The sequence below is a fragment of the Squalius cephalus genome (genome assembly GCF_949319135.1).
Source record: "Squalius cephalus genome assembly, chromosome: 2".
Classification (NCBI taxonomy): Eukaryota; Metazoa; Chordata; class Actinopteri; order Cypriniformes; family Leuciscidae; genus Squalius; species Squalius cephalus.
The window spans coordinates 58,945,326-58,963,937 of record NC_137123.1 but is presented as its reverse complement, the minus strand read 5'-3'; the positions used below and the strand labels follow the sequence as shown (position 1 = coordinate 58,963,937).

At 37.0% G+C, this 18,612-nt stretch overlaps 1 protein-coding gene across 1 annotated transcript; it reads left to right on the top strand.

Moving 5' to 3' along the window:
* The first annotated feature begins 2,441 nt into the window (after positions 1-2,441).
* abcb6a (ATP binding cassette subfamily B member 6 (LAN blood group) a) lies at positions 2,442-17,586 on the top strand. The gene is made up of 20 exons (XM_079854005.1): positions 2,442-2,641; positions 3,440-3,995; positions 5,448-5,585; positions 5,671-5,860; positions 6,554-6,646; positions 6,742-6,934; positions 7,330-7,451; positions 9,637-9,746; positions 9,895-9,960; positions 10,090-10,215; positions 12,138-12,214; positions 12,319-12,382; positions 12,468-12,553; positions 12,688-12,745; positions 13,445-13,549; positions 13,707-13,881; positions 14,092-14,204; positions 14,792-14,886; positions 16,266-16,334; positions 16,427-17,586. The coding sequence occupies exons 2-20, from the start codon at positions 3,480-3,482 to the stop codon at positions 16,590-16,592; spliced, it is 2,562 nt and encodes an 853-aa protein (XP_079710131.1). The 5' UTR covers positions 2,442-2,641; positions 3,440-3,479; the 3' UTR covers positions 16,593-17,586.
* Positions 17,587-18,612: the final 1,026 nt, after the last annotated feature.

Here is an 18,612-nt window from a genome sequence, read left to right as displayed (position 1 = left end):
TCCGCAGTAGTTTCAATTTTTATATTTTTAAAGGGGGGGTGAATTGCTGTTTCATGCATACTGAGTTTTTTACACTGTTAAAGAGTTGGATTCCCATGCTAAACATGGACAAAGTTTCAAAAGTTAAGTTGTACGTTTGAAGGAGTATTTTTGTTCCAAAAATACTCCTTCCGGTTTGTCACAAGTTTCGGAAAGTTTTTTTCGAGTATGGCTCTGTCTTACGTAAGATAGAGCGGAATTTCCTTATATGGGTCCTAAGGGCACTTCTCCGCGGCCGCGCGCGCACTCGCAGACCAGAGAGAGAAGAGAGCGAAAGCAGTACGTTACCTCAAAGCGCTCTGCTCGGCTTTAGGGAAGTCAATGTCACCAAAGAAGTGGGTTTTTGGTTGGCAGGGCAAGACAACCCTGCACAGATTCCCAAAGAACCCAGCGTTAAGGGAATAGTGGATGGAGTTTGTTTTTTCGAAGCATCAACGGAGGTTGTGCACGACTCTTTGTTCCCTGCATTTCGACGATGATTGTTTTATAAACAAAGCCCAGATCGACTTATTTGCAGATCGTCTAATGCTTAAGGATCGAGCAGTCACGGTGAGTAAACTACTTCAAATGTCTCTCTGTGTTGTTGTTAGATCAGTTAGCACAGCTATAGCACACCGCCCACACGGCCCGCCCCCAGCCGCTCGGTTTTTTCCGGAAAGACTCGGTACAGCCAATCTTTAACTTATAAATATAATAAAACTAAAGACGTTTTGGAGATATGAAGGATGCAATACTACTCTATAGGTACTCAAGATTAACAGGAGATTGAGTGAAAATGAGCATTTCAGTCAAACCGTTCTTGTCTGTCAGTCATATAATGCAGGTCTATGGTCACTATCTGAAAGAGCATGCACAGAGAAGTCCAAATTAAACAATTCCCCATCGTAAGTACACATTGATGGCCTAAGACACGAAACGAGCGGTTTGTGTGAGAAAACGAACAGTATTTATATCGTTTTTACCTTTTGTACACAACCGGCGCTTGCGCAGACTAAGCCAGAACACGCGCACACGTCACACACCAGGATGCGCACGCGCCCTCAGATCACTTGGACGTGATTGTGTAGAGGTAAAAACGATATAAATACTGTTCGTTTAAAAATATCCAAATTGAAACTACTGCGGAAACAAAGACACCTACATCTTGGATGCCCTTGAGGTAAGCTAAAACATACCAAAATTTTATTTCAAAGTGAACTATCCCTTTAAACATGAATTACACAATGTTTAAAATAATAAGACATAAAAACATATGGCATAAGAATGAACACCCCCCCCCCCCCCCCAACACACACACACACACATACATATATATCATGCAAATGACATAAAAATGTATTAATGATTAAAGTCCCCCGTCAATCATTTTATCCCTTAAAACTAATCTTTGCTCACAAAAATGTCATATTTAAACTTTTTTTTTCCTGTGAAAACAAAAACAAAAACCGTCACACCTTAAAATAGCTTGAATGTAACTCCACAACTTTCATAAGCTTCATTAGTATATGCAGAACCATAAATATACAAATGAGCCCCGCCTCCACTCACTCATACAGGCTCCTACAAGTCAGTGTATCAGAATGGTAACCATAATGCTTTTTATGTATCGATCACTACAACGTCAGACACATAATGATAATTAATAATATCCTTTTGCTTGACTACGTTATCAAACAGCTATTAAAGTGTTGCTAACGTTACACAAACCATGTTCCCGCTTTGAAAAGGTAGTTTGTGATGTAAGACGCGTTTTTGAAAGTCTTTTTTCACTATAGTTTTAAGAAGAAAATACTCATTAATGATGTTGACTTATGAATTTGTATTTTGACTTATGAATTTGTTTTTGTACAAAACATGGTTTGTCTTAAAGCATATTAAAAACACACCATAGAGAAACAACATTAAAAACTTGATTTTCACCACATGGGGTCTTTAAATTATTGATTGAATTATTGAATAAATTATCTATTCAACTATTTTATTATTATTATGCAAAAGTCATATAAATTAATTGGTCAGAACCGTTGAAAATCTCTCTCTCTCTCTCTCTCTCTCTCTCTCTCTCTCTCTCTCTCTCTCTCTCTCTCTCTCTCTCTCAAAACAACAGAGAATTGCAAAGACGCAACAACAGTATCTAAAAATGGCAGATTGGAAACCTTGGAAACATATGGGGTTCCTTTGAATCCCATTCAAATCTTAGGATGTCTTTTGACCTTTTGCAGACATAAGAAAGAACATGGTGTTTTAAACTGATAAATCCCACAGTTTATTAATTTACAATAAACGGCATTATGAAAAAATCAACGAGGGACTTTGATTGGACCATTCTTAATTGCGCTGAGAAAAGTCACATGTACCACGTGACAGCGTATTGAGGGCGCTAGGACCACGAGGCGTTTGTTTGCCCCGGTGTTATTTATTGTGTAATGGATGCTGGAGTTGAACTGCGTGAGTTTCTGACTGTAGTGTAAGGTCATATACAGCGACCACATACCATGACATGTTTTAGGAGCGCTAACATCATCATAATCCATCTGAGGGGGTAGTTATTCAAGGACGCACAGCAAAGAGACTAGAAGGATCCCATTGACATTGGAAACAGGTTAGTTGATATTCTCACTGGCCTTATAGTTCCCGTGGACGTCGTTTCACACGGTAATACTATGGTACTTTGGTATATGTGGTTATAAATAACACTTACAAAGAAGTGGAGCTGTCATGTTCTTTGTACATGGTACAGTATCATGTATTATGCATGCATGTTTTATCATGGTAGTGTACAAGTAAGTTGGTCACAACACATTCAAATAAACATAATAAACAATGGTATTATATTATAATATAATGCATTATAATCTAAGGTATTATTATAATGACTGGCTCATGAACATCCTCAACAATAAACTTTGCTTTTTAATTACGTATTATTATTTATTATGTTTAGTAAAATGAGAACATTTAATATCAATTTGTATAAGAAATAATAATGTCATTTTAAAAATCAAGTTTTATTATCGTTGATGTTTTTTGTACATGTATGGTAATACTTTGGTATTATTTAAAAGTACCTTGGGGTACCATATACATGACTATATCATAGTAGCAGTGTCTGGATTTGAAACTATCACTGTACCATGCAGTTATTTTAGTATTGTTGAGATACTATTATAATTTTTATTTTTATAAAGTTTTAGTATTTTTATTTAATTTTTTATATATGTCTGTATAGTTTTTATTAATTAAAATTTTTGTACATAAGTTAATATATATATATATATATATATATATATATATATATATATATATCTGATACCGTCCCTGTATTATGGTCCTGCCACAGTATGTTTTTGTTGTGGGAAACACAAGTTTATTTGGTTCCTCACCATATAATTTTTTCCAGATATTCTTTGTGTGGATCCATCATCATCATCATCGTCATCATGGTGGGGATGAAGAGTTTCTGTGAAGCTGGAGTCTCCATGCAGCAGGTGTGGGTGGACGGCGGTCTGACTCTCTGCTTCTACTTCACCCTGGTGCCGTCCGTCCTCCTCACCCTCTTCTTCCTCTTCGGCACGTTTCTGTGTGTTTGGTACAGCCGCTACGGCACAGACATGGAGCCCAAGTTCATCCCTCGCTCTCGACTCTACCGGCTCCAAGTGGGCCTGTCGGTGCTGCTCGTCCTGCAGGCTCTGGGCTGGATGGTGTTTCGGATCGCTCGCAGCGGAGAGCTGCCGGGATACGTGGTCCTGTACGGCTGTCTCTCCATGATGGGCTGGCTTTGGGCCGTGGCTCTGCTGCGTCTGGAGAGAAGGAGGGTTCTGGTGCGGGACAGAACCAGAGGACACAGTTCGGTACTGTTGCTGTACTGGGCCATAGCTTTTGCGGCTGAAAACCTGGCGTTTGTGTCGTGGATGAGCCCTCAGTGGTGGTGGACTCTGGAGACGTCCGATCAACAGGTACGTGTTTGATTGGTTAGGAATACATCACCAAATAAGTATGCAGTATTAAACAATAAATACGTTTAAAGATAAACTGTTCATATAAAATGATTTGCATATGCTAAATTGTTGCAGTAATGTAAATAATTGTTTGTTTTTTTTAAACCTGTTTATCCACCACTAGGTGAAAGGTAATGGCAAACCTCTCATAAACACAACTCATATCGAGTTGCATCAAATTAAGCACCAGATTTTAGTGTTTTATATTGTTTTATCATGTATGTCTGTAGCATATCCTTTGGCACTGATGCCATTGTCCTGCCAAAAGTGTATTTGAAAGGGGTGGCAGATGTAGGAATTCTGCTCACACACCATGACTCAGCATTATGGTGATTTTGTGAAAGGATTTTTTATTTACAATACATATTGAGTGACTCTGCAATTCTTTGAATGACTCTGCAATTCTGTCAAGTTTGGATGGTCATTAATAACACAGTATTGTTGAGTCATTTTTTGCTTTTAAACAGTAGGCAGTGACAATATTGTTGAGTCATGGTCATGTCTGGCTGCATTCCTTTTTTGGCCTCATTGGCCACGCCCCAACTGTTTAGGTTTGACCAATCAGATAACAGTTTTTGTGACGCTCCATGAGGTAGCAGTTTTACTCTGCTCACTCTAGTCTTGCTCTAAACTTTGAATGTTGAATGCAAAAGTTGATTGCATATTATGGCCAACAATTTTGCCAGATTTAACTAAAAGAGCATTTACAAAATTATTCCAGTTTTCAGATTTGTCTCTTAAAAAAAATTTAGCAAATATATATATATGATTTTATTAAATTTAATGTAATATATACATTCAATGTAATAAAATTGTTATTAATTTATTTGCCCCTTTTACAATATATAATATTTTATTAATACATCATCAATATTTGTACATTATTAAACAATAAATACGTTTACAAATAAAATATAACCCTTAAATAGACCTAAAACTTAAAATTAAGTCTAAATTTAAACATTTTAATATTATATTATGTTTAAATATTTTATATTTAAAATATTGTATGTTTTTTGTATATGCTTTGCTTTAAATTTGGCACCCCATGCTAATGATACAATTGTTTTTATTTGTAACTTATTAATTAGAGAAGACAAATTCAGTAAGACACACTGGATAAATTGCAGTCAAATCCATGCCACAAAAATAAATAAATATATTTATTTATTTTATTTATTTATTTATTTATTTATTATTATTATTTTCTTCTTTTTTTTTTAAACCAGAGAAAAACTTTGAAGTAATTTCTTTGCATGCTAATGACCAAAAATCTCAAAATGTGAGACACATCATAGTGATGGTCTTTACTCTTTACACAATATCAGAAATGTGTATAATATGATTGTAGCAGATATAAACAATAGCAAATAATAATCGCTTTATGCATATTGTTCATTGTGACTGCAGTTGGAGTTTTCCTTCTGGCTGGTGCGATACTTCAGCTCAGGTTTGCTGTTCCTGTTGGGCCTCAAAGCTCCAGGCTTGCCTCGCCGACCGTACATGCTCCTGGTCAATGAAGACGAGCGAGATGTTGAGCACGGAGCAGTAAGACATTAGATGCACTCTGCTGTTGTCAAATCTACATAAATAAATACATCTTACTGTCATAATCATTAATGCATCTTCTCAGCCTCTCTTGGGTAATTCTGACGAGAACCAGTCTACGTGGAAGGACTTTGGGCAGAAGGTGCGTCTGTTGGTGCCGTACATGTGGCCTAAGGGCAGTGCCGTGCTTCAGCTGCTGGTTCTGCTGTGTCTCGGGATGCTGGCCGTGGAACGCGTCATCAATGTGTTTGTGCCCATCTACTACAAGAACATAGGTGCAGAATAAGAGTCTTGTTCAGTCATGATTGCATTATTTATGAAATATAAGGGAAATTATTGTACGTTCGGGTCAGTAGCCCTTTCTTAGTCTTTTTGTCCTTGATGTGTCATTACAAGTGCACAGGTCATGTGAGTGATTCCTTCGGAGTGAACGCGGGTCAATCTGACTGCAGTAGATGTGAAAGATATGAATAAAAATTATATTTATTTAGCCAGCGCTCATACCTGTATTTACATCCTGTTTTCGGTCAAAGTCCACAGTAATCGATTGTCGAGTTCACGCGCATTGGTTTAGTACCTATGATCACGCGCGTGAACTCGACAATCGACTACTGTGGACTTCGACCGAAAACAGGATGTAAATACAGGTATGTGCGCTGGCTGAATTAACATCATTTTTATTCATATCTTTCACATCTACTGCAATCAGATTCACCGTGTTCACTCTGAAGGAATCACTCACATGGCTGTGCACTTGTAATGACACATCAAGGATGTTAAGAGGCTAAAAGCAGGTTTAAAACTTGCCCCATTGAAGTCAACAGGGTGCAAATTTTAAAAAGAGGATAACACGGTGTAGGCAACACCGATTTTTGTCGTTGTTCTCTGTACTGACAGCACTCCAAATTTACAAAAAAATTAGCTCAATGTTAAAATTGACCGGAGTTCTCCTTTAATCTCCTTTCCAGTGAACCAGCTGACAGATGGGAGCTCTTGGAAGACTCTGGTCACTACAGTGTGTGTTTACGGGCTTCTGAAGTTCCTGCAGGGCGGTGGAGCTGGTGAGGGAACATCACCCAATTTAATGATATCTTTGTAGCGTGACGTGGAATATCAGTTTGAATCTGACCACAGTCTCATCTTCATCCGTCTGCAGGAGCGTCTGGGTTTGTGAGTAACATGCGTTCGTTCCTGTGGATTCGGGTGCAGCAGTACACTAACCGTGTGGTGCAGGTGCGTCTCTTCGCTCACCTGCACTCTCTCTCTCTGCGCTGGCACCTGGGCCGCCGCACCGGAGACGTCCTGAGAAGCATCGACAGAGGAACCTCCTCCATCAACAGCCTGCTGAGGTACAGCTGAAAAATCATTTGAAATTTGACATTAGCTTTAGATAAAATTGTGTCCTGATACCACAAACCGTCTTATCTCAAGGTGTTTGCATTTGGCAGGGTTCCCACGGGTCCTTGAAATCCTTGAAAGTTTGTGAATCTGAAAAATACATTTCAAGGCCCTGGAAAGTTTTTGAAAATAAACATGCATAGATACAGGCCCTTGAAAGTGCTTGAATTTATTTTGTGCAAGAAGTTTTCTGGAAAAAATTCCATATTTTATATTAGTATATAGTATATTAGTCTTGGATGCATACAGACCTGTGTGTACAGATAGTGTGCTTTTACAGTAAAAATGATCCCAGTCTCTATTTTCTTGAAAATTATATTTGGTTTTATTTGGTTTATTCCAACAGCTACATCGTGTTCAGCATCTTCCCCACCATCGCTGACATTATCATCGCCATTATCTATTTTATATCCAATTTCAATGCCTGGTTTGGCCTCATAGTCTTCGTTTGCATGGTCCTCTACCTCAGTGAGTATCTAACAATGTGTATACATGAACACACACACACACACACACACACACACACACACACACATTTGTCCTCCCTTATTGTTGCCCCCATTTTAATGATTTACATTAGAAATTTGTAATTTTACCTAAAGCACTTAAGCTGCTCCTTGTCTGGTCTGGTCTGAGTATTAAAAGTACAATTGCATTACTGAAAGAAACGATTTATTTATTGCATTGAGTGACACTTGAGATCTTGAGCAGTATATTGTAATAATATGTTTTTAGTCTTTTACTAAAAACTAAATACTAAAGCTGCCCCTTTGAGTATTAAAAGTATAATTGCGTGATGAATGTATTTATTTATCCAATATAATCCAACTTAATTTATTAAGCACATAATAAAACAACATAGTTGACCACAGTGCTTATGTAAAAAATATGTTTTTAACTGTTTCTTAAAGTCATTCAGAGATGATGATTGTCTCAAATACGCTGGTAAACTTACACCATGCAGAGAATGATTGTCCTGTGCCCAAAGATCTTGTTTCTTGAGTTTTGTTTTCTTACAATTATATTTCAAGTTATACCAGAAGAACTTGTCTAGTTGGTTCAGGTGATTAATTAGAATAATGGATGTGTTTGAAACAGAAATATACTGCCTACTAAGTGTAGTTTGTGAAACAGAATGCAGTATCCATACATCTATGCTATATTAGATACATTTTTTGTATATATTGGCAACTAAATGAAAAAAAACTTAAGTTGAAATACTAAAATTACTTAAACTGAATACAAATTAATTAAAGCTAAATAGAAAAAAAGGCAAAAAAAATCTAATTAAATAACTAAATAAAGGTTAATTAAACATTTTATAAATACTTTATTAGTAGATAAGTAATACTAAAATATTGTAATTCTGCAGTTGGTGCACATTTATGACTTTGTAAATGTTATGTTAAAATTACAGTTGATATTACTTCTGGCTTATTCGTCACACTGGAAATGGAAGGTCAAGTAGTCTAATGCATTGCATTGTGGGAGACAGTGTGCTTTAGTGTGCTGCACAATTCAGCAAATTTAATTTGTATTCTGTGCAAATAGAAAATTCACACACTGTTAAAGGAGAACTCCGGTCAATTTTAACATTGAGCTCATTTTTTTGTAAATTTGGAGTGCTGTCAATACAGAGAACAACGACAAAAATCGGTGTTGCCTACACCGTGTTATCCTCTTTTTAAAATTTGCACCCTGTTGACTTCAATGGGGCAAGTTTTAAACCTGCTTTTAGCCTCTTAACATCCTTGATGTGTCATTACAAGTGCCCAGCCATGTGAGTGATTCCTTCAGAGTGAACACGGTGAATCTGACTGCAGTAGATGTGAAAGATATGAATAAAAATGATGTTATTTCAGCCAGCGCACATACCTGTATTTACATCCTGTTTTCAGTCGAAGTCCATAGTAGTCGATTGTCGAGTTCACGCGCGTGATCATAGGTACTAAACCAATGCGCGTGAACTCGACAATCGACTACTATGGCCTTCGACCGAAAACAGGATGTAAATACAGGTAAGAGCGCTGGCTGAATAAACATCATTTTTATTCATATCTTTCACATCTACTGCAGTCAGATTCACCCGCGTTCACTCTAAAGGAATCACTCACATGACCTGTGCACTTGTAATGACACATCAAGGATGTAAAGAGGCTAAAACAGGAATGGGCAACTTCGGTCCTGGAGGGCCACTGTCCTACAGAGTTTAGCTTCAACCCTAATCAAACACACCTGAACAAGCTAATCAAGGTCCTCAGGATTACTAGAAAATTACAGGCAGGTGATTTTTTCAGGGTTGGAGCTAAACTCTGTAGGACAGTGGCCCTCCAGGACCGAAGTTGCCCATCCCTGGGCTAAAAGCAGGTTTAAAACTTGCCCCATTGAAGTCAACAGGGTGCAAATTTTAAAAAGAGGATAACACGGTGTAGGCAACACCGATTTTTGTCGTTGTTCTCTGTACTGACAGCACTCCAAATTTACAAAAAAATGAGCTCAATGTTAAAATTGACCGGAGTTCTCCTTTAACACCATATGACATTCTGCAATCCGCAAGAGTGCAGTTTTGGTTCTCCTCGTCTCAGGAGTCTCTAAAGGCAGAAGAAGAGAAATATACCAGATCAGCATTTGATTGATTGACTGTCTCTTTCAGCTCTCACCATCGTCATCACTGAATGGAGAACTAAATACAGACGAGACATGAACACACAAGATAACAATGCCAAATCGAAAGCTGTGGACTCTTTATTGAACTTTGAGACGGTATGGTTTTGCTTTGTTCCCTCTTTGTTTGGCTAAGGTCGGTGTTTGAATATGTGTTGTAAAAAAATAAAATAAAATTGTGCTGTGCAATATAATGCACGTAATGTGCATTTCATATGGAGTGATTGAATTATGATATTGTCAACAGGTGAAATATTACAATGCAGAGCTTTATGAAGCGAGTCGCTTTGAGGATGCCATCTTGAAATATCAGGTAAGATTGTTTTTTGACTGCTCTCCACACCAGATTTGTTATAACGTGTATTTTATAGTTTATTGATTAATAGCTCACAGGAATAAATCATAAATATCACTTTCGTAATTATATTTTATTTTTGCTCAGGTATCGGAATGGAAGACCAACGCGTCTCTGGCGTTTTTAAACCAAACGCAAAACCTCATCATCGGTTTGGGTCTTCTGACCGGATCTTTGCTCTGTGCGTACTTCGTGACCGAGGGAAAGTTTCAGGTACGAACAGTCGGGACAACTCATCATATCATGCCACTGCCAGAAACTTCTGAATGGTTTAAAGCAGGAAAAAAAGATTTGAAACAAATAAAAAAGGAACATACATTTTTACAGAAAGTAGTACTTCTATTCAGCAAGGATGCATTAAATTGACCAAAAGTCATAGCAAAGACATATACAATGTTAAAAAAAGATTTCAATTTCAAATAAATAATGTTTTTTATCTTTCTATTTATCTGTTAAGCCTGAAAAAAAGTGTGATGGTTATAAATATATGTAAAAAAATATATTAAGCAGAACAACTGGTTTCAACATTGATATTAATAAAAATAAATTATTTTTGAGTAGCAAATCATCATATTAAAATGATTTCTGAAGGATCATGTGACAGTGACATGTGGAGTAACGATGCTGAAAATTCAGCTTTGCATCACTGGAATAAACTACATTTTTAAATATATTAATCTACAAATTACAGTATTTGCATGCTGTACTTTAGATCAAATAAATGCAGTCTTTTTGAGCATAATACCTCAAACTTTTGATTGCTAATGTACATTAATAAAATAGATCTGGCTTTAAAATCTGATTGGATTAGCAATCAGATTTTAAATTGCACACCTGTAAGCCACATCAATTAAATTCCGTTGTAATGCTTAAGCTTTCTGTCTTAAGCTTTTCTGCTGCTTTGCAATAATCAACAGCCTACAGTTTGGCTAATGCACTAAAAGATTTTGATTAAAGTTTGAGATTGTGATTGAAATGCCAATGTGGAATTTCCACTCATGAGGATTTACATGCCTAATGTCAGAGTTCACTGTCTCTGAAGCATATTTTATTGGAGTGTGGTGGGTTTAATGGCTTGAGAAAAAGTTATTTATCTAACAGTGGCAAAAGTGCAGAATTGCTTTTTAAAAATATATTATTTTAATGTCTTTTAATACATTTTAAAATAAAATAAGAAGACTTAAAGGGTTAGTTCACCCAAAAATGAAAATTCTGTCAGTAATTACTCACCCTCATGTTGTTCCAACCATGTAAGTCTTTCGTTCATCTTCGGAACACAAATTAAGATATTTTTGATGAAATCTGACAGAATTCTGACTCTTTCATAGGCTTCCAGAGTGACCGAAACTCGCCGACCCAGAATAGTTATTAAAAACATCGTTAAAATAGTCCAAGTGACTCCAGTGGCTCAATCTTAAGTATATCAAGCGACGAGAATACTTTTTGTGCGCAAAAACAAACAAAAATACCGACTTTATTCCACTATTCAATTCCTTCTCTCTGGGCCTCGTAGTGTTTTTGCGTAGCGCGTCTGTGTTGCACGTCATCACGTAGGCTCACAATTGGCCGAAGCAGGTCATGTGTGTGATGCGTGATGACGTGCAACACAGACGCGCAGCGCAAAAACACTACGAGGCCCAGAGAGAAGGAATTGAATAGTGGAATAAAGTCGGTATTTTTGTTTGTTTTTCCGCACAAAAAGTATTGTCGTCGCATGATAAACTTAATGTAGTGCCACTGGAGTCACTTGGACTATTTTAACGATGTTTTTAATAACTATTCTGGGTCGGCGAGTTTCGGTCACTCTGGAAGCCTATGGAAGAGTCAGAATTCTGTCAGATTTCATCAAAAATATCTTAATTTGTGTTCCGAAGATGAACGAAAGACTTACATGGTTGGAACAACATGAGGGTGAGTAATTACTGACAGAATTTTCATTTTTGGGTGAACTAACCCTTTAAATAAAAACTTCAATAAAAAAGAACAAATTTAAAATACTTCAATTAAATATTAATATTTTGAATGTTTATTAATATAATTTTAATTGTATTAAATATTATTTCAATATTATAATTGTTATTATTTTTTTATCATCTTGTGTCATGAACTTCTTGTAACTCGTGGTGGTCTTCCAGGTTGGAGATTATGTGCTGTTTGGAACATACATCATCCAGCTCTACACTCCGCTCAACTGGTTTGGAACATACTACAGGTATGGAGATTTTTTTTCCGTTTATCGTCCGTTTATTGATCACTATTTATATGCGTTTTCAAAAGAACAAAGACGACAGTAAGCATGCATCTTTCCTTGAACAGAATGATCCAGAACTCCTTCATCGACATGGAAAGCATGTTCAAGCTCTTCACTGAGGACGAGGAAGTGAGTGGAGGAACTGTTTTCTTTGAAATTCAGTTCAGAGAAGCTTTTGAATAATTAATGACATGTTATTTGGGTTTTTGTTTAGGTGAAGGATGACGTCAACGCAGGAAGCCTCTACTACAGACAGGGGAAAGTAGATTTTGAGAATGTCTTCTTCAGCTACACGCAAGGGTAAGCAGCTTCAGATAAATGTATTTCTATTGTTATTATTATTATTATTGGAGTAATTTATTTATTTACAAATGACCAGTATTCTCTCAATAATATAAAACTTTTTATTTTATACAATGCGGATATTTTTGCAGCAAGGAAATTCTAAAAGACGTCTCTTTCACCGTACTTCCCGGACAGACGGTCGCACTTGTAAGTCTGTTCTGTTTTATACATCCTTTAAAAGTTTTGCTGCTGTTAATATAATCTTCTGCTGTTCAAAAGTTTGGGGTCGGTAAGATTTTGTAATTATTTTCAAAGTCTCTTATGCTCACCAAGACTGCATCAAAAATACATTAAAACAGTAATATTGTGAAATATAATGTAATATATTCCTGTTATAACAAATCCAAATTTTTTCAGCATCATTACTCCAGTCTTCAGTGTCACATGATCCTTCAGAAATCATTCTAATATGATGATTTGCTGCTCAAGAAATATATTAATTATGATTATCAATGTTGAAAACAGTTGTGATGATTCATATTTTTGTGGAAACTGATGTTTTTTTTCTATTCTTTGAATAGAAATTTCAAAAGAACAACATTTATTTGAAATAGAAATCCTTTGTAACAATATAAATTGTCTTTACTGTCACTTTTGATCAACTTAAAGCATCCTTGCTGAAGTATTAATTTCTTAAAAAAAAAAAAAAAAATGATACTGACCCCAAACTTGTGTGTGTGTGTGTGTGTGTGTGTGTGTGTGTGTGTGTGTGTGTGTGTGTGTGTGTGTGTGTGTGTGTGTGTGTGTGTGTGTGTGTGTGTGTGTGTGTGTGTGTGTGTGTGTGTGTGTGTGTGTGTGTGTGTGTGTGTGTGTGTGTGACTCATGACTGTTTGTATTTGTTTTCAGGTCGGACAGTCTGGATCAGGAAAGAGCACCATCATCCGTCTGCTTTTCCGTTTTTATGACGTTCAGGGCGGGTGTATAAAAATAGACGGTCAAGACATCTCAAAGGTGAACCTGCCATTGGCTTCTAATATATAAAAGGCACCCAAACCTGTCCCTACATGAGCATGTGGAGGGATACTTTGTCCTTTGTATTTTATGTTTCACATTTTTTCTGGGAAGCTCTTGTGCGCTGTGTTAATTCGTTCGTCTGGTTGTGTCTCAGGTGAAGCAGTCCTCTCTGCGTGCTCACATTGGGGTCGTCCCTCAGGACACCGTCCTGTTTAATGACACCATCCGGGACAACATCCGTTACGGTCGAGTTGCTGCTACTGACCAGGAGGTGGAGGAGGCTGCGATTGCCGCTGACATACATGACAAAATCATAACTTTCCCGGACGGTGAGAACCATTTTCGGCATTGAAAAGTAGAATTAAACTGTAAGCAATGAATATAAGTAGGAGGTCTGAAACACAGACCTTTATTAATGTGCTCCGATTATTTTGAATCATTATGCATCATTTCGTTTTTATGCCATCCATTTGGCTCATGTTTAGTCTAGATCATGTTTGAGTTCATAGTTGATATTCATAATTGTTTTATATTTGTAGGCTATGACACTCAGGTGGGTGAGAGGGGGCTGAAGTTGAGCGGAGGAGAGAAGCAGAGAGTCGCCATCGCTCGCACCATCCTCAAAGCGCCTCAGATCATCCTCCTCGATGAGGTACGCCACCAGTGCATTATGGGAGAATACATACACAGTCGTTTTAGGATGAGGGAATTATCCCAGTTTTGCATGTTGTTTTTATGATTTCTTGTTGGGAGATTTTTTTTTAACTTGTTTTAGCAAGTTTAGGTTCAAATGTCTGGGGTTAGTAGAATTACTTTTATTACCAACATTTTTATTTGTATTAGTTTTATTACCAGTAATACTTTTATTCAGTACATTAATACTTTAATACTGTAATAACATTTCACAGTATTTTTGATCAAATAACTGCAGCCTTGGCGAGCATAAGAGACTTCTTTCAAATGCATTAAACAAATTGAATCCCAAAATTTTAATGTTAGTGTGTCAAAAAGAAAAAAAAGCAACAAATTCACAGTAGTGAAGGATTCTGAACCAATGAAATTTCAGTGGACGAAGCTACTCAGCTTTACCGGACAGAAACAGAGAACAAGCAACCAATAATAAGTCTTTTTGTGATTAGAACAAAAACCTTTTGGTTAGGACCAGTTTTCTGGCCAGTACTCATGTGCTTTTTTATTTGTTATTTATCATGGACTAATTTTCTCATCCTCTACCAATAGGCCACGTCTGCTCTAGACACACAGACTGAGCGAAATATCCAGGCATCGCTGGCGAAAGTCTGCACCAACAGAACCACCATTGTGGTGGCACACAGGTAAACACATGATTGAATGATTTATGAGAGTGTGATGTTTTAACGTGCAGTGAATGTTGAACAACAATAATCCGACGCCTTTAAAGGGGTTAAGAGAGTTTTTACTCAAATCAACTCCCATCAATTATCACAGAGTTAAAGCATAATTCATAAAACATGATATTAAAGGGTTAGTTCACTTTGAAATTAAATTTTGGTATGTTTTAGCTTACCTCAAGGGCATCCAAGATGTAGGTGTCTTTTTTTCCGCAGTAGTTTCAATTGTGATATTTTTAGGTCAAACCGTTCTTGTCTCTCAGTCATTTGTTGCAGGTCTGTGGTCACTGTCTCAAAGAGCATGCACAAAGTCCAAATTAAACAATTCCCCATCGTAAGTACACATTGATGGCCTAAGACACGAAATGAGCGGTTTGTGTGAGAAAACGAACAGTATTTATATCGTTTTGACCTCTTATACACAGCCACCTCCAAGTGATCTGAGGGCTAGTGATATATACACTAGATGTCGCATTAAAGACATTCATTCCAATGAACTGCCGTAGACAAGGCGACATCTAGTGTATATATATCTATGCACCAGTCTGCGCACACGTCACACACCAGGATGCGCGCGCGCCCTCAGATCACTTGGACGTGGCTGTGTATAAGAGGTAAAAACGATATAAATACTGTTAGTTTTCTCACACAAACCGCTCATTTCGTGTCTTAGGCCATCAATGTGTACTTACGATGGGGAATTGTTTAATTTGGACGATGGGGAATTGTTTCATTTGGACTTCTCTGTGCATGCTCTTTGAGACAGTGACCACAGACCTGCATTAAATGACTGTCAGACAAGAACGGTTTGACCTAAAAATATCAAAATTGAAACTACTGCGGAAAAAAAGACACCTGCATCTTGGATGCCCTTGAGGTAAGCTAAAACATACCAAAACTTAATTTCAAAGTGAACTATCCCTTTAAGGTCTTTTATACATTACAGGATTTCTTATTGTATAACACTATAGCCCCTTTGCCGCGTTGATCCCGGGAAATTGCTGTAAAATTGCTAGAGTGCCTTCTGTGTGAACGCAAACACGTCCCGGGATTGATGCCGGGATCGATTCCGGCATGGGGACCTAGTAACATTGCCGGGATCAGTCCCGGAACGAGCCCTGTGTAAGGACCAATGCCGTAAGGGGTGTGTCGTAGTGATAACTTGATAACCACGTGTCTTTACGGGATCTTTATGGGATGTGTGTGAACACACTCACAGATTCCGGAAAATCACTGACAGTGTGAATGAACCAAAATCAAACGATCAAACGAATCACATTATCCGTGTATTTTCCGGAATCTCTGTGTGAAAGGGGCTTAACTCTGATGTGCATCTATTGTAGATTGTCGACTATCATTGGAGCCGACATGATTATTGTGCTTCGTGATGGGCAGATTGTGGAGAGAGGAAGGTGAGTTTATTCACTAGTACGCTGAGCACAAAGTCCGACTCGCTAATACATGAACTATGCGGTTTAAAGTCCAGCATTCTTGCTTGTCTTAGGCATGAGGAGCTGTTGGCGAAGGGAGGGCTGTACTCTGACATGTGGATGAAACAGCAGCAGGTGCAGGACTCAGACTCCGCCTCTGACAGCGAGACTAAAGACAGGAAATCAGAGAAACTACAGCCACAAACATCCACTACAGGAACAGGACACAAGGGACACTAGATATACGTCATGGGACATGGGTTTTGTGCATTTTAAGCTCGCCCAATGCTGTTGTGGCATATTAGATTTATAATTATTTATTAGTATACATTTCTTGTGTTTTTTGCCAGTTCTCAAAAGTGCCCCATTTTGCTTAAGGATTTATTTATAAGATATTGAAGTCCTTAAAGTTTTTAGTTTATATATATATATATTTCTTTGCATTCACTTTCTACTCAATTCATTCTAAGTGCATTTATAATCATAAATAATATGGCCATCAATGAGAGAAGACTGACAGAGTCATTGTACAATGTATAAATCCCTCCATATCTATAACTTTAGGCAATACATTGCTGACACATTATTATGATGAATGTACATTCTGTTATTTAAATGAATTTCTGTGGTTGCATTGATTCGATGATGCTTCCGATTTGCTGTTCTTCTTAAGAGGAAAACTGCTTGTTGTTGTAAATATGCTCATATTCTTTGAGGCTTTATTTAATTTGAAAATGGATAATTATATTTCTGGTGCCATTGTATATCAGTAGATACTAATAATGCAGATATTTGAATTTCTATACAAGCTAAGATTCAATTTGAATGTAAGACTAAGTTTTAAGCAAAGGGGAAAACACTCGTCAATCAATTTTAATGTTAATTTCTGACATTATGCACATTCGTCTGACTTTTTTTTACTGTCTTTATGATCGTTTGTGTGGTTAAAGATCATATTTTCTTATGCTGTGTGTGTGGAGTGGTACTTAGGTGCAATAGATTGCTGTACTGTACAACTTCAGTTCATCAAAGGGACAAAGGAGATCACTCACTTTATAGCATTTTGACTAAACTCAGGGGACAAGGTTGCAATGAGCCATTGTGATGTGTTTTTAGTCATGGAAAAAGGAAAATAGCCTTGTATAAAGTAATTCAGTTGTGACTGGCTAAAGTCTAAATAATTGTGTGTGTTTTATTGTACAATAAAGATAGAGACTTGCATATGTTTATTCTACTTACTGATAATCCATTATTCTGTGCATAAAATATTCTCTGTATTGTACATTCAATTCAAATACGTGTAGTCCCTTTATATTTTGTTTACAAATTAAAATACCCATTTTATATACATTATATATACACATAAACATACATAAATACATGTGTGGGTTTAATTATTGGTATGGTTATTGATCTCAAGTGCTGATCATGGGCGTTTTGGGATTAGTTTAACACAATATATGAAAATGTAAAGAAATGTGGAATAAAAAGTTATTTATTTGGATCAAAAAAGAGCACCTACAGAAATGTAACAACAACAGTTCTGCCAGTTATCATAAATATCACCAATCATCACGGGTGTATATGATTTGCTGAAACCTACGGCTCGTGAATATGAAATACGTGATTGGACGCTTGACTGATTGAGGCGAACACTGAATGCAAAGCATGAAGAACTTCATGAAGCTTTTGCCAAAACTGTCATAATACCGATCTAGAAAAAGCTTGGAAAAGTAACACACACACACACACACACAAATGCTTCTTTCCTCTAGTGGGCGCTTTACGGTCAAAAAGTCGAAATACTCCACTCAAATCTACAACCCCAAATCAGAAAAAGTTTGGACACTGTCCAAATTGTGAGTAAAAACAGAATGCAATGATGTGGAAGTTTCAAATTTCAATACTTTATTAAAAATACAACATAGATGACATATCAAATGTTTAAACTGAGAAAATGTATAATTTTAAGGGAAAAATAAGTTGATTTTAAATTTCATGGCATCAACACATCTCAAAAAAGTTGGGACAAGGCCATGTTTACCACTGTGTGGCATCCCCTCTTCTTTTTATAACAGTCTGCAAACGTCTGGGGACTGAGGAGACAAGTTGCTCAAGTTTAGGAATAGGAATGTTGTCCCATTCTTCTTGTCTAATACAGGCTTCTAGTTGCTCAACTGTCTTAGGTCTTCTTTGTTGCATCTTCCTCTTTATGATGCACCAAATGTTTTCTATGGGTGAAAGATCTGGACTGCAGGCT

Coding starts and splice junctions, on each gene's coding strand:
- abcb6a (XM_079854005.1), top strand. CDS start 3,480: ATGGTGGGGATGAAGAGTTTCTGTGAAGCTGGAGTCTCCATGCAGCAG. Junction 12,383..12,467: donor TCTTCACTGAGGACGAGGAA/GTGAGTGGAGGA, acceptor GTTTTTGTTTAG/GTGAAGGATGACGTCAACGC. Junction 16,335..16,426: donor CAGATTGTGGAGAGAGGAAG/GTGAGTTTATTC, acceptor TGCTTGTCTTAG/GCATGAGGAGCTGTTGGCGA.